This window comes from Oncorhynchus clarkii, unplaced genomic scaffold (assembly GCF_045791955.1).
Source record: "Oncorhynchus clarkii lewisi isolate Uvic-CL-2024 unplaced genomic scaffold, UVic_Ocla_1.0 unplaced_contig_13248_pilon_pilon, whole genome shotgun sequence".
Lineage (NCBI taxonomy): Eukaryota > Metazoa > Chordata > Actinopteri > Salmoniformes > Salmonidae > Oncorhynchus > Oncorhynchus clarkii.
The window spans coordinates 1422-29042 of NW_027259314.1; the positions used below are offsets into that span (position 1 = coordinate 1422).

The window sequence follows — 27621 nt, forward strand, 5'->3', positions numbered from 1 at the left end:
CAATCATTCCTACTTTTACACAGTGGCTTCGGAACAATGAAAACGGATGGACCAGCACCAAACAGTAAAACTTTGTGTGGCCTACCAACCCACTCCCTACATGATGTGGTGTGTGTGTTATCTGATAGTGTTAGACATACTCAATGGTGTGCCTGAAGCATGGCTGTGACCACTGGTGTGAAAACATGCCTCTGTAATTGGTCATCATTCCATACTACCTTTTTTTTGTCAACAAATTAAAAAAAACAGAATAAATAAATGCAATTTTAAAAACGACAAGTGAGAGTCCCTGTGCTGCTTTCGGGAAAAATAAATGGTGTATTTAAAAGCTGCTGGGCAACGATTGTTCTTTCAGTTGATTGCTCTTTCACCAGTTTACCAGTCATTAAAACAAAACGCAGCTTCATTCAAGTTGGACTCAGTGAAATGACGTTGCCACGAGCAGCACCGCAGATATTGTGACGAGTGAGATGCAAGACTTCGTTCTCACACAGTCACACACTGTATCTGCGCATGTGCACGGGTTCGCTTCACGCTGTTCACACAACGGTAGCGGGACAAAATGAAGCGGGGAAGTTTCGCCTCGCGCTTCAACGCCCTTAGTTGTTGTGGAAATTGACCCACTATGTTTACTTTCTGCATCTACGTCATATCGCTGAGTCTACCTTTAAATGCAAAAGAGCCAAATTGACTCAATATATACAAAATGACGCATGTCTCTTTCCCCCCCTCTCTCTCTCGCCCACACATATACTCTGTCATTCTAGATGTAGACATCACCGCAGACATCTCCACCAGCATCCATCCATGTACAGTTGTTTAAATATGCAAAATCACAAGGCATAGGAAATCAATTCAGTGTATCTTACAATCAAGTGTGACATCTGCTCCCATCTGGACAACATTCAAATATAACCAGCAGACAACCACAGCATCTTTTAAAGACAGGCACGTCCATCTTATTTTCATTCGTTTTCAAATAAAAAGGGCATAAACATGTTTTTTTGTACCACAAAAACAAAACTAAAATACATCAAACTTGCATAGCTCTGAAGTGTACAAAAGGAAAAAGGAACTGACTTTGGGGAGAGGAGCAGGGAGAGGGACAAGTGGCTTGCATGTATGTTGATGCAGTAGCATTAAAATATGATACATATTGAGGAGTGACTGAGAGTCTATGGGTGTATGTACATATATGGGGGGCATGAGAAGCCCTGGTGAGGCTTTGACCCATCCACGTAGACAGATAGTGTTCTGCGATGAGACAGCGAGGCCCCTGGGAAGGGCCCTTGTCTTTCGAGTAAGGAAGGTGGGGGTCGAGGGGTGTTAATTACAGTGAGACCCCCAGGGTGAGAGAGCGGGGGAGGGGGTGGTCAGAGAGTAATCCAGTAATCTCAGTGCGAGTCCTGGGAATTCCTCACGTTGTTGATCTCCAGCTCCAGCTGCTTGATGCGTACGTCCCTCTGGTTGAGCATCTCCCGCAGACGCCTGATCTCCTCCTGCTGCTTGTGGAACTTCAGACGCAGCTGCACACCCAACACACACACACACACGGAACACACATTGAGAAAGAATGTTGGTGAGTGCAAGACTAGGGCCAGCATATTTTCTGACCCTATATAGTCACCTACAAAACTCCTACCCTACCCATGATGGGATAGGATACAGTCAGTACAGCCTCCATAGACTAAACCTTCCCCAGCCCACGGTAGAATAGTATACAGCCAAGCTGGGTAACTCACATCGAAACCGCCCCATACCTCGTTCTCTGTTTTGGGAGGCGAGCAGAGCGTGGGGTCCTGTCCATTGCTGACAGACGTCTTACTCCTGCACTCCTTGTTGCCAAGCTGGTCCTGGATGTACGCCAGCTGCAGTTGGCCTGGTCGGCTCTGGGACCTCCGAGTGCCCAGGGAGTTGCCCAGCCCCTTACTGCCCAGGCCGGAGCTCAGCTCCGGGTAGGAGTCCGGTACTCGACTCCCAGGCTTCAGAGACTGGAGCACCGGGCCTAGTGGAGGTGGATGTTGAGAGAGCAAACATGATGTTAATGTAATGATTACCTTCTTACTGTCTCACATATGGTTGGTTGATGATAACACAACACAATGCTATCATTGTCGAGATTTCTGATGGATGGAGCCAAGATGATGGATGGAGCCAAATACAGGACCATTCTGGAAGAAAACCTGATGGAGTCTGCAAAAGACCTGAGACTGGGACGGAGATTTGTCTTCCAACAAGACAATGATCCAAAACATAAAGCAAAATCTACAATGGAATGGTTCAAAAATAAACATATCCAGGTGTTAGAATGGCCAAGTCAAAGTCCAGACCTGAATCCAATCGAGAATCTGTGGAAAGAACTGAAAACTGCTGTTCACAAATGCTCTCCATCCAACCTCACTGAGCTCGAGCTGTTTTGCAAGGAGGAATGGGAAAAAATGTCAGTCTCTCGATGTGCAAAACTGACAGAGACATACCCCAAGCGACTTACAGCTGTAATCGCAGCAAAAGGTGGCGCTACAAAGTATTAACTTAAGGGGGCTGAATAATTTTGCACGCCCAATTTTTCAGTTTTTGATTTGTTAAAAAAGTTTGAAATATCCAATAAATGTCGTTCCACTTCATGATTGTGTCCCACTTGTTGTTGATTCGTCACAAAAAAATACAGTTTTATATCTTTATGTTTGAAGCCTGAAATGTGGCAAAAGGTCGCAAAGTTCAAGGGGGCCGAATACTTTCGCAAGGCACTGTATATATATTATTTTACATCAGAACATTTGAATTACGAACACAATTTATAACCAAATCAAGGTTCAAAGACATGATAGAGGACGATGGAATATAAACTCTACGGGGTCTTCTTTGCACAGGACATTGCAGGGTAGTATATATTGTATGAATGGTGCATAATTGGCAACTTCCTGGCCATTCACATGACAAATGAGAATATCACATCTCGTAGAGGAGCAAATAGGATGCAGCTGAGGCTTTTAGGCAGACATGGGTTCAAACACTATTTGAAATACTTCAACTGGGCTAAATTGAGTTTGCCAGGGGCAATGAAACCAATAGAATAGTATCAAAACTGCAAACCCCGCCCATCTGGTACTCCAGGCAGGCTAAAGCAAAATGCTCCACATTTTTGAAAGATTTTAAATAATATTTGAACCCAGGTCTGCATCTACTGTAGGTAAACAGATTATATGGTCAGCTAAAGGGACATCTTGATCCTCCTTTGACCTTTTCACTGTAGGGGGCAGCAAATGGAATCCATGTTATCTCAAACAGAGAACTAATATTCAGCATTAGGCCCTATTAGGACCTTGGATTGAGAGACAGCATTGTGACCTTGCTGTAAATGAAAGCGCCTGCATGTCTGATGGCTGACCCCTTACACTGATAATCCATATTCTGATCATATTGAAATACACAATACACTTTTTGATACATAATGTATAAATATCCCTTGAATATACGTATACTACTGATAATGTACAAATCTCTTTTGAATACAGTTCTTCGTTTCCTCAGTGTAGCCAGCTACTTGTGCTTTTCTACTGCAGCTTCCCCATTGCATAATTCATGTTATTAAACTATGGAGAAACAGCATACAATAACCCTGCCTATCCCCACGACCACCCTCTCTCTGTGGTGGTGACCTCTGACCTTTGTCAATGCCGCTAAGCCACTCCTCGGCCGACATGGCGGCCGCGCTCGCCGCCGTCATGGGGTAGATGTCATCCTGGTACGACTCCGACTACAGGGGATGCAAATACACACAGTTGATGCCGAGTTTGTCATGTTTTCACTACATTGCAATAAAGCATTTGGATCAGTAGATTGTGACTACATTGTGTTCTAGTGCTCAGTAGATTGTGACTACATTGTGTTCTAGTGCCCAGTAGATTGTGACTACATTGTGTTCTAGTGCTCAGTAGATTGTGACTACATTGTGTTCTAGTGCTCAGTAGATTGTGACTACATTGTGTTCTAGTGCTCAGTAGATTGTGACTACATTGTGTTCTAGTGCTCAGTAGATTGTGACTACATTGTGTTCTAGTGCTCAGTAGATTGTGACTACATTGTGTTCTAGTGCTCAGTAGATTGTGACTACATTGTGTTCTAGTGCTCAGTAGATTGTGACTACATTGTGTTCTAGTGCTCAGTAGATTGTGACTACATTGTGTTCTAGTGCTCAGTAGATTGTGACTACATTGTGTTCTAGTGCTCAGTAGATTGACTACATTGTGTTCTAGTGCTCAGTAGATTGTGACTACATTGTGTTCTAGTGCTCAGTAGATTGTGACTACATTATGTTCTAGTGCTCAGTAGATTGACTATTTGTGTTCTAGTGCTCAGTAGATTGTGACTACATTGTGTTCTAGTGCTCAGTAGATTGTGACTACATTGTGTTCTAGTGCTCAGTAGATTGTGACTACATTGTGTTATAGTGCTCAGTAGATTGTGACTACATTGTGTTCTAGTGCTCAGTAGATTGTGACTACATTGTGTTCTAGTGCTCAGTAGATTGTGACTACATTGTGTTCTAGTGCTCAGTAGATTGTGACTACATTGTGTTCTAGTGCTCAGTAGATTGACTATTTGTGTTCTAGTGCTCAGTAGATTGTGACTACATTGTGTTCTAGTGCTCAGTAGATTGACTATTTGTGTTCTAGTGCTCAGTAGATTGTGACTACATTGTGTTCTAGTGCTCAGTAGATTGTGACTACATTGTGCTCTAGTGCTCAGTAGATTGTGACTACATTGTGTTCTAGTGCTCAGTAGATTGACTATTTGTGTTCTAGTGCTCAGTAGATTGTGACTACATTGTGTTCTAGTGCTCAGTAGATTGTGACTACATTGTGCTCTAGTGCTCAGCAGATTGTGACTACATTGTGTTCTAGTGCTCAGTAGATTGACTATTTGTGTTCTAGTGCTCAGTAGATTGTGACTACATTGTGTTCTAGTGCTCAGTAGATTGACTATTTGTGTTCTAGTGCTCAGTAGATTGTGACTACATTGTGTTCTAGTGCTCAGTAGATTGTGACTACATTGTGTTCTAGTGCTCAGTAGATTGTGACTACATTGTGTTCTAGTGCTCAGTAGATTGTGACTACATTGTGTTCTAGTGCTCAGTAGATTGTGACTACATTGTGTTCTAGTGCTCAGTAGATTGTGACTTCATTGTGTTCTAGTGCTCGGTAGATTGTGACTACATTGTGTTCTAGTGCTCAGTAGATTGTGACTTCATTGTGTTCTAGTGCTCAGTAGATTGTGACTACATTGTGTTCTAGTGCTGAGTAGATTGACTATTTGTGTTCTAGTGCTCAGTAGATTGTGACTACATTGTGTTCTAGTGCTCAGTAGATTGTGACTTCATTGTGTTCTAGTGCTCAGTAGATTGTGACTTCATTGTGTTCTAGTGCTCGGTAGATTGTGACTACATTGTGTTCTAGTGCTCAGTAGATTGTGACTACATTGTGTTCTAGTGCTCAGTAGATTGTGACTACATTGTGTTCTAGTGCTCAGTAGATTGTGACTACATTGTGTTCTAGTGCTCAGTAGATTGTGACTACATTGTGTTCTAGTGCTCAGTAGTTTGTGACCACATTGTGCTCTAGTGCTCAGTAGATTATGACTACATTGTGTTCTAGTGCTCAGTAGATTGACTATTTGTGTTCTAGTGCTCAGTAGATTGTGACTACATTGTGTTCTAGTGCTCAGTAGATTATGACTACATTGTGTTCTAGTGCTCAGTAGATTGACTATTTGTGTTCTAGTGCTCAGTAGATTGTGACTATATTGTGTTCTAGTGCTCAGTAGATTGTGACTACATTGTGTTCTAGTGCTCAGTAGATTGTGACTACATTGTGTTCTAGTGCTCAGTAGATTGTGACTACATTGTGTTCTAGTGCCCAGTAGATTGTGACTATATTGTGTTCTAGTGCTCAGTAGATTGTGACTACATTGTGTTCTAGTACTCAGTAGATTGTGACTACATTGTGTTCTAGTGCTCAGTAGATTGTGACTACATTGTGTTCTAGTGCCCAGTAGATTGTGACTACATTGTGTTCTAGTGCTCAGTAGATTGTGACTACATTGTGTTCTAGTGCTCAGTAGATTGTGACTACATTGTGTTCTAGTGCTCAGTAGATTGTGACTACATTGTGCTCTAGTGCTCAGTAGATTATGACTACATTGTGTTCTAGTGCTCAGTAGATTGACTATTTGTGTTCTAGTGCTCAGTAGATTGTGACTACATTGTGTTCTAGTGCTCAGTAGATTGTGACTACATTGTGTTCTAGTGCTCAGTAGATTGTGACTACATTGTGTTCTAGTGCTCAGTAGATTGACTATTTCTGCTCTAGTGCTCAGTAGATTTACTATTTGTGTTCTAGTGCTCAGTAGATTGACTATTTGTGTTCTAGTGCTCAGTAGATTGACTATTTGTGTTCTAGTGCTCAGTAGATTGACTATATTGTGTTCTAGTGCTCAGTAGATTGTGACTATATTGTGTTCTAGTGCTCAGTCAATTGTGACTACATTGTGTTCTAGTGCTCAGTAAATTGTGACTACATTGTGTTCTAGTGATCAGTAGATTGACTATTTGTGTTGTAGTGCTCAGTAGATTGTGACTACATAGTGTTCTAGTGCTCAGTAGATTGTGACTACATTGTGTTCTAGTCCTCAGTAGATTGTGACTACATTGTGTTCTAGTGCTCAGTAGATTGTGACTACATTGTGTTCTAGTGATCAGTAGATTGTGACTACATTGTGTTCTAGTGCTCAGTAGATTGTGACTACATTGTGTTCTAGTGCTCAGTAGATTGTGACTACATTGTGTTCTAGTGCTCAGTAGATTGTGACTACATTGTGTTCTAGTGCTCAGTAGATTGTGACTACATTGTGTTCTAGTGCTCAGTAGATTGTGACTACATTGTGTTCTAGTGCTCAGTAGATTGTGACTACATTATGTTCTAGTGCTCAGTAGATTGACTATTTGTGCTCTAGTGCTCAGTAGATTGACTATTTGTGTTCTAGTGCTCAGTAGATTGTGACTACATTGTGTTCTAGTGCTCAGTAGATTGTGACTACATTGTGTTCTAGTGCTCAGTAGATTGACTATTTGTGCTCTAGTGCTCAGTAGATTGACTACATTGTGTTCTAGTGCTCAGTAGATTGTGACTACATTGTGTTCTAGTGCTCAGTAGATTGTGACTACATTGTGTTCTAGTGCTCAGTAGATTGTGACTACATTGTGTTCTAGTGCTCAGCAGATTGTGACTACATTGTGTTCTAGTGCTCAGTAGATTGTGACTACATTGTGTTCTAGTGCTCAGTAGATTGTGACTACATTGTGTTCTAGTGCTCAGTAGATTGTGACTACATTGTGTTCTAGTGCTCAGTAGATTGTGACTACATTGTGTTCTAGTGCTCAGTAGATTGTGACTACATTGTGTTCTAGTGCTCAGTAGATTGTGACTACATTGTGTTCTAGTGCTCAGTAGATTGACTATTTGTGTTCTAGTGCTCAGTAGATTGTGACTACATTGTGTTCTAGTGCTCAGTAGATTGTGACTACATTGTGTTCTAGTGCTCAGTAGATTGTGACTACATTGTGTTCTAGTGCTCAGTAGATTGTGACTACATTGTGTTCTAGTGCTCAGTAGATTGTGACTACATTGTGTTCTAGTGCTCAGTAGATTGTGACTACATTGTGTTCTAGTGCTCAGTAGATTGTGACTACATTGTGTTCTAGTGCTCAGTAGATTGTGACTACATTGTGTTCTAGTGCTCAGTAGATTGACTACATTGTGTTCTAGTGCTCAGTAGATTGTGACTACATTGTGTTCTAGTGCTCAGTAGATTGTGACTACATTATGTTCTAGTGCTCAGTAGATTGACTATTTGTGTTCTAGTGCTCAGTAGATTGTGATTACATTGTGTTCTAGTGCTCAGTAGATTGTGACTACATTGTGTTCTAGTGCTCAGTAGATTGTGACTACATTGTGTTATAGTGCTCAGTAGATTGTGACTACATTGTGTTCTAGTGCTCAGTAGATTGTGACTACATTGTGTTCTAGTGCTCAGTAGATTGTGACTACATTGTGTTCTAGTGCTCAGTAGATTGTGACTACATTGTGTTCTAGTGCTCAGTAGATTGACTATTTGTGTTCTAGTGCTCAGTAGATTGTGACTACATTGTGTTCTAGTGCTCAGTAGATTGACTATTTGTGTTCTAGTGCTCAGTAGATTGTGACTACATTGTGTTCTAGTGCTCAGTAGATTGTGACTACATTGTGCTCTAGTGCTCAGTAGATTGTGACTACATTGTGTTCTAGTGCTCAGTAGATTGACTATTTGTGTTCTAGTGCTCAGTAGATTGTGACTACATTGTGTTCTAGTGCTCAGTAGATTGTGACTACATTGTGCTCTAGTGCTCAGCAGATTGTGACTACATTGTGTTCTAGTGCTCAGTAGATTGACTATTTGTGTTCTAGTGCTCAGTAGATTGTGACTACATTGTGTTCTAGTGCTCAGTAGATTGACTATTTGTGTTCTAGTGCTCAGTAGATTGTGACTACATTGTGTTCTAGTGCTCAGTAGATTGTGACTACATTGTGTTCTAGTGCTCAGTAGATTGTGACTACATTGTGTTCTAGTGCTCAGTAGATTGTGACTACATTGTGTTCTAGTGCTCAGTAGATTGTGACTACATTGTGTTCTAGTGCTCAGTAGATTGTGACTTCATTGTGTTCTAGTGCTCGGTAGATTGTGACTACATTGTGTTCTAGTGCTCAGTAGATTGTGACTTCATTGTGTTCTAGTGCTCAGTAGATTGTGACTACATTGTGTTCTAGTGCTGAGTAGATTGACTATTTGTGTTCTAGTGCTCAGTAGATTGTGACTACATTGTGTTCTAGTGCTCAGTAGATTGTGACTTCATTGTGTTCTAGTGCTCAGTAGATTGTGACTTCATTGTGTTCTAGTGCTCGGTAGATTGTGACTACATTGTGTTCTAGTGCTCAGTAGATTGTGACTACATTGTGTTCTAGTGCTCAGTAGATTGTGACTACATTGTGTTCTAGTGCTCAGTAGATTGTGACTACATTGTGTTCTAGTGCTCAGTAGATTGTGACTACATTGTGTTCTAGTGCTCAGTAGTTTGTGACCACATTGTGCTCTAGTGCTCAGTAGATTATGACTACATTGTGTTCTAGTGCTCAGTAGATTGACTATTTGTGTTCTAGTGCTCAGTAGATTGTGACTACATTGTGTTCTAGTGCTCAGTAGATTGACTATTTGTGTTCTAGTGCTCAGTAGATTGTGACTATATGTGTTCTAGTGCTCAGTAGATTGTGACTATATTGTGTTCTAGTGCTCAGTAGATTGTGACTACATTGTGTTCTAGTGCTCAGTAGATTGTGACTACATTGTGTTCTAGTGCTCAGTAGATTGTGACTACATTGTGTTCTAGTGCCCAGTAGATTGTGACTATATTGTGTTCTAGTGCTCAGTAGATTGTGACTACATTGTGTTCTAGTGCTCAGTAGATTGTGACTACATTGTGTTCTAGTGCTCAGTAGATTGTGACTACATTGTGTTCTAGTGCTCAGTAGATTGTGACTACATTGTGTTCTAGTGCTCAGTAGATTGTGACTACATTGTGTTCTAGTGCTCAGTAGATTGTGACTACATTGTGCTCTAGTGCTCAGTAGATTATGACTACATTGTGTTCTAGTGCTCAGTAGATTGACTATTTGTGTTCTAGTGCTCAGTAGATTGTGACTACATTGTGTTCTAGTGCTCAGTAGATTGTGACTACATTGTGTTCTAGTGCTCAGTAGATTGTGACTACATTGTGTTCTAGTGCTCAGTAGATTGACTATTTCTGCTCTAGTGCTCAGTAGATTTACTATTTGTGTTCTAGTGCTCAGTAGATTGACTATTTGTGTTCTAGTGCTCAGTAGATTGACTATTTGTGTTCTAGTGCTCAGTAGATTGACTATATTGTGTTCTAGTGCTCAGTAGATTGTGACTATATTGTGTTCTAGTGCTCAGTCAATTGTGACTACATTGTGTTCTAGTGCTCAGTAGATTGTGACTACATTGTGTTCTAGTGCTCAGTAGATTGTGACTACATTGTGTTCTAGTGCTCAGTAGATTGTGACTACATTGTGTTCTAGTGCTCAGTAGTTTGTGACCACATTGTGCTCTAGTGCTCAGTAGACTATGACTACATTGTGTTCTAGTGCTCAGTAGATTGACTATTTGTGTTCTAGTGCTCAGTAGATTGTGACTATATGTGTTCTAGTGCTCAGTAGATTGTGACTATATTGTGTTCTAGTGCTCAGTAGATTGTGACTACATTGTGTTCTAGTGCTCAGTAGATTGTGACTACATTGTGTTCTAGTGCTCAGTAGATTGTGACTACATTGTGTTCTAGTGCCCAGTAGATTGTGACTATATTGTGTTCTAGTGCTCAGTAGATTGTGACTACATTGTGTTCTAGTGCTCAGTAGATTGTGACTACATTGTGTTCTAGTGCTCAGTAGATTGTGACTACATTGTGTTCTAGTGCTCAGTAGATTGTGACTACATTGTGTTCTAGTGCTCAGTAGATTGTGACTACATTGTGTTCTAGTGCTCAGTAGATTGTGACTACATTGTGCTCTAGTGCTCAGTAGATTATGACTACATTGTGTTCTAGTGCTCAGTAGATTGACTATTTGTGTTCTAGTGCTCAGTAGATTGTGACTACATTGTGTTCTAGTGCTCAGTAGATTGTGACTACATTGTGTTCTAGTGCTCAGTAGATTGTGACTACATTGTGTTCTAGTGCTCAGTAGATTGACTATTTCTGCTCTAGTGCTCAGTAGATTTACTATTTGTGTTCTAGTGCTCAGTAGATTGACTATTTGTGTTCTAGTGCTCAGTAGATTGACTATTTGTGTTCTAGTGCTCAGTAGATTGACTATATTGTGTTCTAGTGCTCAGTAGATTGTGACTATATTGTGTTCTAGTGCTCAGTCAATTGTGACTACATTGTGTTCTAGTGCTCAGTAGATTGTGACTACATTGTGTTCTAGTGCTCAGTAGATTGTGACTACATTGTGTTCTAGTGATCAGTAGATTGACTATTTGTGTTCTAGTGCTCAGTAGAGTGTGACTACATTGTGTTCTAGTGCTCAGTAGATTGTGACCACATTGTGTTCTAGTGCTCAGTAAATTGTGACTACATTGTGTTCTAGTGATCAGTAGATTGACTATTTGTGTTGTAGTGCTCAGTAGATTGTGACTACATAGTGTTCTAGTGCTCAGTAGATTGTGACTACATTGTGTTCTAGTGCTCAGCAGATTGTTACTACATTGTGTTCTAGTGCTCAGTAGATTGTGACTACATTGTGTTCTAGTCCTCAGTAGATTGTGACTACATTGTGTTCTAGTGCTCAGCAGATTGTGACTACATTGTGTTCTAGTGCTCAGTAGATTGTGACTACATTGTGTTCTAGTCCTCAGTAGATTGTGACTACATTGTGTTCTAGTGCTCAGTAGATTGTGACTACATTGTGTTCTAGTGCTCAGTAGATTGTGACTACATTGTGTTCTAGTGCTCAGTAGATTGTGACTACATTGTGTTCTAGTGCTCAGTAGATTGTGACTACATTATGTTCTAGTGCTCAGTAGATTGACTATTTGTGCTCTAGTGCTCAGTAGATTGACTATTTGTGTTCTAGTGCTCAGTAGATTGTGACTACATTGTGTTCTAGTGCTCAGTAGATTGTGACTACATTGTGTTCTAGTGCTCAGTAGATTGACTATTTGTGCTCTAGTGCTCAGTAGATTGACTACATTGTGTTCTAGTGCTCAGTAGATTGTGACTACATTGTGTTCTAGTGATCAGTAGATTGTGACTACATTGTGTTCTAGTGCTCAGTAGATTGTGACTACATTGTGTTCTAGTGCTCAGCAGATTGTGACTACATTGTGTTCTAGTGCTCAGTAGATTGTGACTACATTGTGTTCTAGTGCTCAGTAGATTGTGACTACATTGTGTTCTAGTGCTCAGTAGATTGTGACTACATTGTGTTCTAGTGCTCAGTAGATTGTGACTACATTGTGTTCTAGTGCTCAGTAGATTGTGACTACATTGTGTTCTAGTGCTCAGTAGATTGTGACTACATTGTGTTCTAGTGCTCAGTAGATTGACTATTTGTGTTCTAGTGCTCAGTAGATTGTGACTACATTGTGTTCTAGTGCTCAGTAGATTGTGACTACATTGTGTTCTAGTGCTCAGTAGATTGTGACTACATTGTGTTCTAGTGCTCAGTAGATTGACTATTTCTGCTCTAGTGCTCAGTAGATTTACTATTTGTGTTCTAGTGCTCAGTAGATTGACTATTTGTGTTCTAGTGCTCAGTAGATTGACTATTTGTGTTCTAGTGCTCAGTAGATTGACTATATTGTGTTCTAGTGCTCAGTAGATTGTGACTATATTGTGTTCTAGTGCTCAGTAAATTGTGACTACATTGTGTTCTAGTGATCAGTAGATTGTGACTATATTGTGTTCTAGTGCTCAGTAAATTGTGACTACATTGTGTTCTAGTGATCAGTAGATGACTATTTGTGTTCTAGTGCTCAGTAGAGTGTGACTACATTGTGTTCTAGTGCTCAGTAGATTGTGACCACATTGTGTTCTAGTGCTCAGTAGATTGTGACTACATTGTGTTCTAGTGCTCAGTAGATTGTGACTTCATTGTGTTCTAGTGCTCAGTAGATTGACTATTTGTGTTGTAGTGCTCAGTAGATTGTGACTACATTGTGTTCTAGTGCTCAGTAGATTGTGACTACATTGTGTTCTAGTGCTCAGTAGATTGTGACTACATTGTGTTCTAGTCCTCAGTAGATTGTGACTACATTGTGTTCTAGTGCTCAGTAGATTGTGACTACATTGTGTTCTAGTGATCAGTAGATTGTGACTACATTGTGTTCTAGTGCTCAGTAGATTGTGACTACATTGTGTTCTAGTGCTCAGTAGATTGTGACTACATTGTGTTCTAGTGCTCAGTAGATTGTGACTACATTGTGTTCTAGTGCTGAGTAGATTGACTATTTGTGTTCTAGTGCTCAGTAGATTGACTATTTGTGTTCTAGTGCTCAGTAGATTGACTATATTGTGTTCTAGTGCTCAGTAGATTGTGACTACATTGTGTTCTAGTGCTCAGTAGATTGACTATTTGTGTTCTAGTGCTCAGTAGATTGACTATTTGTGTTCTAGTGCTCAGTAGATTGACTATATTGTGTTCTAGTGCTCAGTAGATTGACTATATTGTGTTCTAGTGCTCAGTAAATTGTGACTACATTGTGTTCTAGTGCTCAGTAGATTGTGACTACATTGTGTTCTAGTGCTCAGTAGATTGTGACTACATTGTGTTCTAGTGATCAGTAGATTGACTATTTGTGTTCTAGTGCTCAGTAGATTGTGACTACATTGTGTTCTAGTGCTCAGTAGATTGTGACTACATTGTGTTCTAGTCCTCAGTAGATTGTGACTACATTGTGTTCTAGTGCTCAGTAGATTGTGACTACATTGTGTTCTAGTGCTCAGTAGATTGTGACTACATTGTGTTCTAGTGCTCAGTAGATTGTGACTACATTGTGTTCTAGTGCTCAGTAGAGTGTGACTACATTGTGTTCTAGTGCTCAGTAGATTGTGACTACATTGTGTTCTAGTGCTCAGTAGATTGTGACTACATTGTGTTCTAGTGATCAGTAGATTATGACTACATTGTGTTCTAGTGCTCAGTAGATTGACTATTTGTGTTCTAGTGCTCAGTAGATTGTGACTTCATTGTGTTCTATTGCTCAGTAGATTGTGACTTCATTGTGTTCTAGTGCTCAGTAAATTGTGACTACATTGTGTTCTAGTGATCAGTAGATTGACTATTTGTGTTGTAGTGCTCAGTAGATTGTGACTACATAGTGTTCTAGTGCTCAGTAGATTGTGACTACATTGTGTTCTAGTGCTCAGCAGATTGTGACTACATTGTGTTCTAGTGCTCAGTAGATTGTGACTACATTGTGTTCTAGTCCTCAGTAGATTGTGACTACATTGTGTTCTAGTGCTCAGCAGATTGTGACTACATTGTGTTCTAGTGCTCAGTAGATTGTGACTACATTGTGTTCTAGTCCTCAGTAGATTGTGACTACATTGTGTTCTAGTGCTCAGTAGATTGTGACTACATTGTGTTCTAGTGATCAGTAGATTGTGACTACATTGTGTTCTAGTGCTCAGTAGATTGTGACTACATTGTGTTCTAGTGCTCAGTAGATTGTGACTACATTGTGTTCTAGTGCTCAGTAGATTGTGACTACATTGTGTTCTAGTGCTCAGTAGATTGTGACTACATTGTGTTCTAGTGCTCAGTAGATTGTGACTACATTATGTTCTAGTGCTCAGTAGATTGACTATTTGTGCTCTAGTGCTCAGTAGATTGACTATTTGTGTTCTAGTGCTCAGTAGATTGTGACTACATTGTGTTCTAGTGCTCAGTAGATTGTGACTACATTGTGTTCTAGTGCTCAGTAGATTGACTATTTGTGCTCTAGTGCTCAGTAGATTGACTACATTGTGTTCTAGTGCTCAGTAGATTGTGACTACATTGTGTTCTAGTGCTCAGTAGATTGTGACTACATTGTGTTCTAGTGCTCAGTAGATTGTGACTACATTGTGTTCTAGTGCTCAGCAGATTGTGACTACATTGTGTTCTAGTGCTCAGTAGATTGTGACTACATTGTGTTCTAGTGCTCAGTAGATTGTGACTACATTGTGTTCTAGTGCTCAGTAGATTGTGACTACATTGTGTTCTAGTGCTCAGTAGATTGTGACTACATTGTGTTCTAGTGCTCAGTAGATTGTGACTACATTGTGTTCTAGTGCTCAGTAGATTGTGACTACATTGTGTTCTAGTGCTCAGTAGATTGTGACTACATTGTGTTCTAGTGCTCAGTAGATTGTGACTACATTATGTTCTAGTGCTCAGTAGATTGACTATTTGTGCTCTAGTGCTCAGTAGATTGACTATTTGTGTTCTAGTGCTCAGTAGATTGTGACTACATTGTGTTCTAGTGCTCAGTAGATTGTGACTACATTGTGTTCTAGTGCTCAGTAGATTGACTATTTGTGCTCTAGTGCTCAGTAGATTGACTACATTGTGTTCTAGTGCTCAGTAGATTGTGACTACATTGTGTTCTAGTGCTCAGTAGATTGTGACTACATTGTGTTCTAGTGCTCAGTAGATTGTGACTACATTGTGTTCTAGTGCTCAGCAGATTGTGACTACATTGTGTTCTAGTGCTCAGTAGATTGTGACTACATTGTGTTCTAGTGCTCAGTAGATTGTGACTACATTGTGTTCTAGTGCTCAGTAGATTGTGACTACATTGTGTTCTAGTGCTCAGTAGATTGTGACTACATTGTGTTCTAGTGCTCAGTAGATTGTGACTACATTGTGTTCTAGTGCTCAGTAGATTGTGACTACATTGTGTTCTAGTGCTCAGTAGATTGACTATTTGTGTTCTAGTGCTCAGTAGATTGTGACTACATTGTGTTCTAGTGCTATTGTGACTACATTGTGTTCTAGTGCTCAGTAGATTGTGACTACATTGTGTTCTAGTGCTCAGTAGATTGTGACTACATTGTGTTCTAGTGCTCAGTAGATTGACTATTTCTGCTCTAGTGCTCAGTAGATTTACTATTTGTGTTCTAGTGCTCAGTAGATTGACTATTTGTGTTCTAGTGCTCAGTAGATTGACTATTTGTGTTCTAGTGCTCAGTAGATTGACTATATTGTGTTCTAGTGCTCAGTAGATTGTGACTATATTGTGTTCTAGTGCTCAGTAAATTGTGACTACATTGTGTTCTAGTGATCAGTAGATTGTGACTATATTGTGTTCTAGTGCTCAGTAAATTGTGACTACATTGTGTTCTAGTGATCAGTAGATGACTATTTGTGTTCTAGTGCTCAGTAGAGTGTGACTACATTGTGTTCTAGTGCTCAGTAGATTGTGACCACATTGTGTTCTAGTGCTCAGTAGATTGTGACTACATTGTGTTCTAGTGCTCAGTAGATTGTGACTTCATTGTGTTCTAGTGCTCAGTAGATTGACTATTTGTGTTGTAGTGCTCAGTAGATTGTGACTACATTGTGTTCTAGTGCTCAGTAGATTGTGACTACATTGTGTTCTAGTGCTCAGTAGATTGTGACTACATTGTGTTCTAGTCCTCAGTAGATTGTGACTACATTGTGTTCTAGTGCTCAGTAGATTGTGACTACATTGTGTTCTAGTGATCAGTAGATTGTGACTACATTGTGTTCTAGTGCTCAGTAGATTGTGACTACATTGTGTTCTAGTGCTCAGTAGATTGTGACTACATTGTGTTCTAGTGCTCAGTAGATTGTGACTACATTGTGTTCTAGTGCTGAGTAGATTGACTATTTGTGTTCTAGTGCTCAGTAGATTGACTATTTGTGTTCTAGTGCTCAGTAGATTGACTATATTGTGTTCTAGTGCTCAGTAGATTGTGACTACATTGTGTTCTAGTGCTCAGTAGATTGACTATTTGTGTTCTAGTGCTCAGTAGATTGACTATTTGTGTTCTAGTGCTCAGTAGATTGACTATATTGTGTTCTAGTGCTCAGTAGATTGACTATATTGTGTTCTAGTGCTCAGTAAATTGTGACTACATTGTGTTCTAGTGCTCAGTAGATTGTGACTACATTGTGTTCTAGTACTCAGTAGATTGTGACTACATTGTGTTCTAGTGATCAGTAGATTGACTATTTGTGTTCTAGTGCTCAGTAGATTGTGACTACATTGTGTTCTAGTGCTCAGTAGATTGTGACTACATTGTGTTCTAGTCCTCAGTAGATTGTGACTACATTGTGTTCTAGTGCTCAGTAGATTGTGACTACATTGTGTTCTAGTGCTCAGTAGATTGTGACTACATTGTGTTCTAGTGCTCAGTAGATTGTGACTACATTGTGTTCTAGTGCTCAGTAGAGTGTGACTACATTGTGTTCTAGTGCTCAGTAGATTGTGACTACATTGTGTTCTAGTGCTCAGTAGATTGTGACTACATTGTGTTCTAGTGCTCAGTAGATTGTGACTACATTGTGTTCTAGTGCTCAGTAGATTGACTATTTGTGTTCTAGTGCTCAGTAGATTGTGACTACATTGTGTTCTAGTGCTCAGTAGATTGTGACTACATTGTGTTCTAGTGCTCAGTAGATTGTGACTACATTGTGTTCTAGTGCTCAGTAGATTATGACTACATTGTGTTCTAGTGCTCAGTAGATTGACTATTTGTGTTCTAGTGCTCAGTAGATTGTGACTTCATTGTGTTCTATTGCTCAGTAGATTGTGACTTCATTGTGTTCTAGTGCTCAGTAAATTGTGACTACATTGTGTTCTAGTGATCAGTAGATTGACTATTTGTGTTGTAGTGCTCAGTAGATTGTGACTACATAGTGTTCTAGTGCTCAGTAGATTGTGACTACATTGTGTTCTAGTGCTCAGCAGATTGTGACTACATTGTGTTCTAGTGCTCAGTAGATTGTGACTACATTGTGTTCTAGTGCTCAGTAGATTGTGACTTCATTGTGTTCTAGTGCTCAGTAGATTGTGACTTCATTGTGTTCTAGTGCTCAGTAGATTGTGACTACATTGTGTTCTAGTGCTCAGTAGATTGTGACTACATTGTGTTCTAGTGCTCAGTAGATTGTGACTACATTGTGTTCTAGTGCTCAGTAGATTGTGACTACATTGTGTTCTAGTGCTCAGCAGATTGTGACTACATTGTGTTCTAGTGCTCAGTAGATTGTGACTACATTGTGTTCTAGTGCTCAGTAGATTGTGACTACATTGTGTTCTAGTGCTCAGTAGATTGTGACTACATTGTGTTCTAGTGCTCAGTAGATTGTGACTACATTGTGTTCTAGTGCTCAGTAGATTGTGACTACATTGTGTTCTAGTGCTCAGTAGATTGTGACTACATTGTGTTCTAGTGCTCAGTAGATTGACTATTTGTGTTCTAGTGCTCAGTAGATTGTGACTTCATTGTGTTCTAGTGCTCAGTAGATTGTGACTTCATTGTGTTCTAGTGCTCAGTAGATTGTGACTTCATTGTGTTCTAGTGCTCAGTAGATTGTGACTTCATTGTGTTCTAGTGCTCAGTAGATTGTGACTACATTGTGTTCTAGTGCTCAGTAGATTGTGACTACATTGTGTTCTAGTGCTCAGTAGATTGTGACTACATTGTGTTCTAGTGCTCAGTAGATTGTGACTTCATTGTGTTCTAGTGCTCAGTAGATTGTGACTTCATTGTGTTCTAGTGCTCAGTAGATTGTGACTACATTGTGTTCTAGTGCTCAGTAGATTGTGACTACATTGTGTTCTAGTGCTCAGTAGATTGTGACTACATTGTGTTCTAGTGCTCAGTAGATTGTGACTACATTGTGTTCTAGTGCTCAGTAGATTGTGACTACATTGTGTTCTAGTGCTCAGTAGATTGTGACTACATTGTGTTCTAGTGCTCAGTAGATTGTGACTACATTGTGTTCTAGTGCTCAGTAGATTGTGACTACATTGTGTTCTAGTGCTCAGTAGATTGTGACTACATTGTGTTCTAGTGCTCAGTAGATTGTGACTACATTGTGTTCTAGTGCTCAGTAGATTGTGACTACATTGTGTTCTAGTGCTCAGTAGATTGTGACTTCATTGTGTTCTAGTGCTCAGTAGATTGTGACTACATTGTGTTCTAGTGCTCAGTAGATTGACTATTTGTGTTCTAGTGCTCAGTAGATTGTGACTACATTGTGTTCTAGTGCTCAGTAGATTGTGACTACATTGTGTTCTAGTGCTCAGTAGATTGTGACTACATTGTGTTCTAGTGCTCAGTAGATTGTGACTACATTGTGTTCTAGTGCTCAGTAGATTGTGACTACATTGTGTTCTAGTGCTCAGTAGATTGTGACTACATTGTGTTCTAGTGCTCAGTAGATTGTGACTACATTGTGTTCTAGTGCCCAGTAGATTGTGACTACATTGTGTTCTAGTGCTCAGTAGATTGTGACTACATTGTGTTCTAGTGCTCAGTAGATTGTGACTACATTGTGTTCTAGTGCCCAGTAGATTGTTATCCTAGATGTTCTGGTCGTCTGTGTTGGTCTGTCAGGGGTTCTTACCCTGCGAGGTACGATCATGGAGAGGGGTTCGATGAGGGCCTTGATCGTCACCAGTTTGTAGAACCTGAACACCTCACAGGAGCTCACGTCCAGGCCTCTCTTTGGCATGATACCTGAGGGTGGAGGGACACACACACACAGGAAGTTAGTAGCACTGCCTGTTTCTGACACCTTGACCAAACCGGCCCCACGTGTGTGCTTGTTGTCTATCCCCACCAGACGTGTTCATGACACGCAGGTTAAAATACCAAAACCAATATTCATTTGGGGACAGGTCGAAACACACATGAAACATTCATGGACATTTAGTTAGCTTGCTTTTGCTAACAATTTTTCCCTACGAGATAAACATTTGGGTTATTATTTTACCTGAAATGCATATGGCCCTCTTTTTAGCTGGATCTTAGTAGAATGTGGACCCATCTCCACTCCAACAATTCATTCACAAATAAAAGGGGAAACCAAGTTCGTATTCTTTGATTATCCCCTCCTCGTTCCTCTTTCAATCCCCACGTGGGTTAGTATGCTCGTGAAAACCAATGAGTAGATGGGAGAGGCGGGACTTGTAGTGCGTCAAGCGTCTCAAATAGAACCATGTAGAGCCTGGCTACGCAGACGCTCGTTGATGCCGCGAGCAGTTTGGATGAAATGATTGAATAACATCTATGTGTACGTTTATTTAGCAACCCTCGCACACGCAACGTGGCCTGTCTAGTCAGCATCAGACAAACACTCCCATCTCAATCACGGTTTCATTGTTTGATACTGTCCATGTCCGATGAGTTTGTTGATTCTAAGTCTTGCCAACAAGGGACTGCAACTTGACTTTGCGTCCTATTCAAGCCCTTCAACGGTGAGTAAGTTGTTCAACTCCAGAGGCAGAGGATAAGAGCATTCTCTAAATGAATCAAATGTCAAATGTAACTAGTACTGCTGTTCCACCACTATGAACCCTAGTGCTTCTGTTGTTACTGCTGATGGTAGTATTATTCATGTCGTAAGTCATTGTCATCATAACACATGACTGAAAGCCTTGGAATCACCTTTTTGGCTAGTCAAATCAACTGGGTCATTTGCACATCTGGTTTGGTTGCAGGTGCACACAGTGTGTGTGTGTGGGTGTGTGTGTGTGCGCGCATGTGCGTGTGCTTACCCATTCCTTTCTGAGGAGTGTGTGAGCGGTACTCTGTGAGGAAGTGCATGTAGGGCTTCTCTGAGCTGATCTCATAGTACCGGATATTACCATCACCCTGAGAGAGACAGAGAGAGATGGAGAGAGAGACATAGAGAGAAAGAGATGGAGAGAGAGAGAGACAGAGAGAGAGAGAGAAAGAGATGGGGAGAGAGAGAGATGGAGAGAGACATAGCGAGAAAGAGATGTAGAGAGAGAGATGAAGACAGAGAGAAAGAGATGGGGAGAGATGGAGAGAGAGATGGAGAGAAAGAGATGGGGAGAGAGAGATGGAGAGAGAGAGAGAGAGACAGAGAGAGACAGAGAGAAAGAGATGGGGAGAGAGAGAAGAGAGACAGAGAGAGACAGTGAGAAAGATATGGGGAGAGAGAGACAGAGACAGAGAAAAAGAGATGGGGGAGAGAGATGGAGAGAGACATATAGAGAAAGAGATGGGGGGAGAGAGAGATGGAGAGAGAGACATAGCGAGAAAGAGATGTAGAGAGAGAGAGATGGAGAGAGAAAGAGAAGGGGAGAGAGAGAGATATGGAGAGAGAGAGAGAGAGAAATAGATGGGGAGAGAGAGATGGGGAGAGAGAGATGGGGAGAGAGAGATGGAGAGAGAGATGAGAGAGAGACAGAGAGAAAGAGATGGGGAGAGAGAGAGATATGGAGAGAGAGACAGAGAGAAAGAGATGGGGAGAGAGAGAGATATGGAGAGCGAGAGAGAGAAAGAGATGGGGAGAGAGAGATGGATAGAGAGATGGAGAGAGAGATGAAGAGAGAGATGGAGAGAGAGACAGAGAGAAAGAGATGGGGAGAGAGAGAGAAAGAGATGGGGGGAGAGAGAGAGAGAGAGAGAGAGAGAGAGAGAGAGAGAGAGAGAGAGAGAGAGAGAGAGAGAGAAAGAGAGGGGGAGAGAGAGAGATGGAGAGAGAGAGAGATAGAGATGTGGAGAGAGAGAGAGATGGAGAGAGACATATAGAGAAAGAGATGTGGAGAGAGAGAGAGATGGAGAGAGACATATAGAGAAAGAGATGTGGAGAGAGAGGGAGATGGAGAGAGACATATAGAGAAAGAGATGGGGGGAGAGAGAGAGATGGAGAGAGAGACAGAGAGAAAGAGATGGGAGAGAGAGAGAGAGATGGTGAGAGAGAGAGAGAGAGAGAGAGAGAAAGAGATGGGGAGAGAGAGAAATGGAGAGAGAGACAGAGAGAAAGAGATGGGGAGAGAGAGATATGGAGAGAGAGAGAGAGAAAGAGATGGGGAGAGAGACAGACAGAAAGAGATGGGGGGAGAGAGAGAGAGCAGAGAACAGAGGTCACGATCAGATGAGCTCCTGCATTTTTCAACATTTTCTTTAAAAAAATAGATTTAGAGTTAGATTTTTTTGTCAGGAACACATACAGGATGCTACCCTCTACAACATAACCCTCACTTCAAATCAAAACTCAAAACCTACAACCTGATTTTGGACGGAATTACGGAATCACCTGGAAGGCTCACAACTACCAAGGATTATTATTCTACACAGCAAATTCTCTGGAAAACAACAGAAACCTGAAAACACCACCCAACCTGGAACTGAGTGAGTAATGTTTAGTTTGAAACTATATTCTATTTCCAAAAGCCAAGAAGAAAAATACACAACATTACTTTATAAGGACTGAATGCTAACATAATTCTGCCAAGCTTGATACAGCTTCAACTAGCACTGGCGTGTCAAATCAGAGGTAACAAAGCCCATTAGCCCAACAATGGCAGGAGAGTCAAACAGTCTACTCCAACCAAATGGAGAGGCTTTAGAAGCTCCCTCCCGCTGTTCAGAGGTAATTAAAATACAGTTCCCTGTGTATGTAAAGAATGATAAGGCAAGAAAAGATTACAAAATGAAGCTCCTTATGGAAAATCAAGAGATACTTTTTGCTGACTATTACAAAAATGGGAACATCAGCAACCTTATCTTCCACACAAACCATCCCCTGGCATGGCACAGTGCTATATTAGCACACTACCCCTTTGTTAAGAGAAGATTGTACTCCTTATGGACTCAAATGGGAAATATATAGAAGAAAAAACCTTTTTCCCAAACACAGTGTGTCTAAACTCTGGTGTCCAGCGCGCCCTAGACCTTCTGTCTGAGGACCAACTAGGGTCACCCAGCCACATAATAATACACACAGGCACAACGACCTGAGAACACAGCAGGAAAGGGTGGCCACAGCACTGAAGGGAGTGATTGAAAAGGCTTCTTCTACTTTTCCCAACGCACAAGTGGTTATCTCCACCCTGATACCACGAAAATACTTCCACCCTGCCACAATACAGCGGGTAAACGCAAGTATTTCCCATGACTGTGCCTCAAAACCAAATGTTTTCCTGGCCCACCACTCCACCCTGGACTTGAACAGCCTCTATGACCAGGTCCACCTCTACAAGGCAGCAGTGTCCACCTTTGCCCGGACTCTAAAGGACATCGCTCTCAAACGCATCCCCAACACTTCACACAGGAGAAACAGATCGCAGGTCGCAGTTGCAAATGAGAACTTGTTCTCAACTAGCCTACCTGGTTAAATAAAGGTGAAATAAAAATAAATAAAAAGATCAATAGACACCCCACCCAGACCAGCGAGACACCCTCCAAGACCTGCAGGACCCCCCCCCCCCTGAACCCACACATAGAGGACCCACGCCAAGAGGACTTACATCCAGACCACAGCACCCCCAGACACATCCACACCCCAGCCCCAACCAATCAACACCGCCCCACGTCAACCATGCCCACACCCCATTTAGGCCCCCTCAGATCAGACCTATGCCACTCCTGCCCACCCCATGCCCCCCACTCCCACAAAGAGGGCCTCAACATGGAAGTCACACATACGCCCAGGTAGTGAGCGGGCAAACAGGCCCAACCCCCACTCTTACACTCGCCCAAGCCAATGGCATGTACCAGATGCTCAGCAGGCTCTGCTCACACTTACTGGCCTGAGGCCAAACCACGACCAACAACATTGTACACTTTATGGAACAAAAAGCCTTCACTATATCATCCTGGAATATCCAAGGCCTGAGGTCATCTGCCTTTGACCTAAAGAGCAGGAACCCGGACTTCACCAAAGAAATCGGTAATACAGACATTGTCATCCTGCAAGAAACCTGTTATAGAGGAGACGGACCCACTGGTTGCCCTCTAGGTTGCAGAGAGCTGGTAGTCCCATCCACCAAACTACCAGGTGTGAAACAGGGAAGGGACTATGCTAATTTGGTACAGAGCAGACCTAACTCACTCCATTAAATTAATCAAAACAGGAACATTTTACATTTGTGTCACGAGTCCAACCGAGCACAATTAGACCCAACCAAATCACGAGAAAACAAAAAGATAATTACTTGACACATTGGAAAGAAGAAAGAATTAACAAAAAAACAAGAGCAAACTAGAATGCTATTTGGCCCTAAACAGAGAGTACACAGTGGCAGAATACCTGACCACTGTGACTGACCCAAACTTAAGGAAAGCTTTGACTATGTACAGACTTAGTGAGCATAGCCTTGCTATTGAGAAAGGCCACCTTAGACAGACATGGATCTCAAGAGAAGACAGGCTATGTGCACACTGCCCACAAAATGAGGTGGAAACTGAGCTGCACTTCCTAACCTCCTGCCCAATGTATGACCATATTAGAGACACATATTTCCCTCAGATTACACAGATCCACAAAAGATTCGAAAACAAATCCAATTTTGATAAACTCCCATATCTACTGGGTGAAATTCCACAGTGTGCCATCACAGCAGCAAGATTTGTGACCTGTTGCCACAAGAAAAGGGCAACCAGTGAAGAACAAACACCATTGTAAATACAATCCATATTTATGCTTATTTATTTTCCCTTGTGTACTTTAACCATTTGTACATTGTCACAACACTGTGTATATATATATATATATATATATATATATGACATTTGCAATGTCTTTATTGTTTTGAAACTTCTGTATGTGTAATGTTTACTGTTAATTTTTATTGTTTATTTCACTTTTATATATTATTTACCTCATTTGCTTTGGCAATGTTAACACGTTTCCCATGCCAATAAAGCCCCTTGAATTGAATTGATTTGAGATGGAGAGAGATACAGAGAGAAAGAGACGGGGAGAGAGAGCTGGAGAGAGACATAGAGAGAAAGAGATGGTGAGAGAGAGACAGAGAGAGATGGAGAGAGAGACAGAGAAAAAGATGGGGGGAGAGAGAGAGCGAAAGATGGGGAGAGAGAGAGAGAAAGATGGGGAGAGAGAGAGAGAGAGAGAGAGAGAGAGAGATGGAAAGAGAGAGGGGGGTAGAGAGAGAGGGAGGTAGAGAGAGAGACAGAGAGAAAGGGAGAGAGAGAGGGAAAGAGAGAGAGACGGAGAGAGAGACAGAGAGAGGGAGATGGAGAGAGAGACAGAGAGAGAGATGGAGAGAGAGACAGAGAGAAAGAGTTGGGGAGAGAGAGACAGAGAGAGACAGAGAAAGGTGGGGAGAGAGAGAGAGAGATGGAAAGAGAGAGGTAGGTAGAGAGAGATGGAAAGAGAGAGGGAGGTAGAGAGAGAGAGATGGAAAGAGAGAGGTAGGTAGAGAGAGATGGAAAGAGAGAGGGAGGTAGAGAGAGACAGAGAGAGGGAGGTAGAGAGAGACAGAGAGGGAGGTAGAGAGAGACAGAGAGGGAGGTAGAGAGAGAGACAGAGAGAAAGGGAGAGAGTGAGACAGAGAGAGGGAGAGAGAGAGAGACAGAGAGAGGGAGAGAGACAGAGAGAGGGAGGTAGAGAGAGACAGAGAGGGAGGTAGAGAGACAGAGAGGGAGGTAGAGAGACAGAGGGAGGTAGAGAGAGACAGAGAGGGAGGTAGAGAGACAGAGAGGGAGGTAGAGAGACAGAGAGAAAGGGAGAGGGAGAGAGAGACAGACAGAGAGAGGGAGGGAGAGAGAGACAGAGAGGGAGGTAGAGAGAGACAGAGAGGGAGGTAGAGAGAGACAGAGGGAGGTAGAGAGAGACAGAGAGGGAGGTAGAGAGAGAGAGAGAGAAAGGGAGAGAGAGAGAGACAGAGAGAGATAGAGACAGAGAGAGAGGGGGGAGAGAGACAGAGATAGAGACAGGGAGAAAGAGAGAGAGACACCTGTCAAACATGTAGGCATGTTTGTGTGTGTGTGCTCTTGTTCTTCAAGAGTCAACCATTTAAAACGTAGTAGAATTCATTCAACCAGAAGACCTTGATGGGAATGTGTTGTGTCTCAACCAGCCATGTACCAGAGACCCACCTTCCCTGCTATGTAGAGCATGTGTGTGTCTGGGTCGTAGAAAGGGAAAAGCACCCCAGACGAACCATCTAGGTCCTCCTGTAACAAAGGCACATCTAGGTCCTCCTGTAGACACACACACACACACACACACACACACACACACACACACACACACACACACACACACACACACACACACGATTACTTAATCAACTAAACTTGTTAAAACTCAAGGCAAGAACATCTTATAACTTCAATAAGAATGGAGGTTTCATTAAAGTGGAGGTAACATGAACATGTCTCCCAGTACAGAATTAAAAAGATTGACTGTTGAAAACCCCCTAATCCGTGTTGCAGTCATAATCTCCCCGCCCCCTCAGATACACACACACACCAACATACAGTGGTTGTTTTCAAATAAAATACTGGTTGTTGTGCCACAAACACATGCAGGGAGGAATCAGATGATAAATGACATAACCAAAACAGATACTATTTGTGTTTGGGGCTTTTGCATGAAAGCATCCCACAGGATTTCTATTTGGAGATACACCCATTTGGCAGCAGAGGGAGCCGTTTGTTTGATCACAATAAGATGAAGTCACCACTAATTGACACTGATCTAAGGTCAGTTTTGAATTTGCCCCCCTGAATTGGGGAAGCAAGCTGTTCCTAGCACGGTTCCTCAGGGTCAGCCTCTACCAAAGTACGATGAAGTTGCTCCTACACACTGCTCTAAGGTCAGTTTTACATATCCTTAATGGTTGATATTAGCGATTGTGGGTGAGACAGCAAATCCTAGCAGTGTGGTTATGTGCCTGGTCCCAGAGGGCCATCTGTCAACATGTAAACTGACCCTAGATCTGTGCCTAAGGGCAGCCTCTATCAGTAGTGTGGTTGTGTACCTGGTCCCAGAGGGCCATCTGTCTGTGGTTCCAGCGGGAGCTGCCGGTGGACAGCAGCATCTTGAGGTTCCCCAGGAACAGCACCTTGCTGGCTTTGTGGTTCTTACAGTTGGCCTCCTGAAAAACACAGCAGGAAACAAACAAATCAAAAAACTAAAAAAGTCTATGACAAGAGGTTTATTTCTAAATGTTTTATTGAGTCTATATTTAACCAGATTGGTCAGAGATGAAATGATGATTTGAAGCAGTGCCCCGGTCAGGAAGAAACATGGTGGATAGATAACCCTACAGAGTTGTTTTAACTAATGTATTCACATTGCATCACAGTATGTGAGATGTTATGGGTGTCATGCTCCTGGGGTTTCAGTAGTTTCAGAAGTAAACAGTCTATTGGCGTCTGTATAAACATGATATTTTAAACGTCAGCACATCGTGTCTGCACAAATAGGTCTTTGCAACATCACTGTGTCATTATCTGCACATTGCCACGTCAGCTGGTTTGAGGGGCGGAGAGGAGAGTGAGAACAGAGAGAACATGAGTCATGGGGTGGCTGGGTGGGTGCAGATCCCAGGGGTCTATGGGGCGGCCGATGGTGTCAGTTTTGGCTGTGTGGTGCTGGGGGGCGTGGAAGGGCACAGGACAAGGAGAGAAGGAGAATCCTAAGCACCGTGTTGATATAAATAGTAATTATATCACTGTTACCGAGGACAATAGCATTACGACAAAAAAAATGTAATACTTGAATACAACTACAGACAAACACACAAACCCAGCAGCCCCACCCGTACAGACCTGTAGCAGGTTCCCAGTGCGTGGCTCTAGAACCCTGATCTTCTTGTCCTTGCAGGACGTGGCCAGCCTGCTGCCATCGGTATTGAAGGACATGGAGAGCACCACGTCAGTGTGGTGGCTGATGGTCCGCACCGGGTTCTTTATCACCGCCTCAGGGCTGTCCAGGTTCCAGATCATCACCTGAGGAAGGACACACACACGCATGTTATGAAATCAGATACTGA

At 41.8% G+C, this 27621-nt stretch overlaps 1 protein-coding gene across 1 annotated transcript; it reads right to left on the reverse strand.

Annotated features, from left to right (window-relative positions):
- Positions 1–1394: 1394 nt before the first annotated feature.
- On the reverse strand, positions 1395–27621 carry LOC139399956 (coronin-2A-like). The gene is made up of 8 exons (XM_071145092.1): positions 27398–27621; positions 26605–26721; positions 25718–25822; positions 20401–20497; positions 19248–19360; positions 3667–3757; positions 1761–2005; positions 1395–1526 (listed from the first exon to the last, which is right to left on the reverse strand). Exons 1-8 carry the CDS (start codon positions 27599–27601, stop codon positions 1395–1397), a joined length of 1104 nt encoding a protein of 367 aa, XP_071001193.1. The 5' UTR covers positions 27602–27621.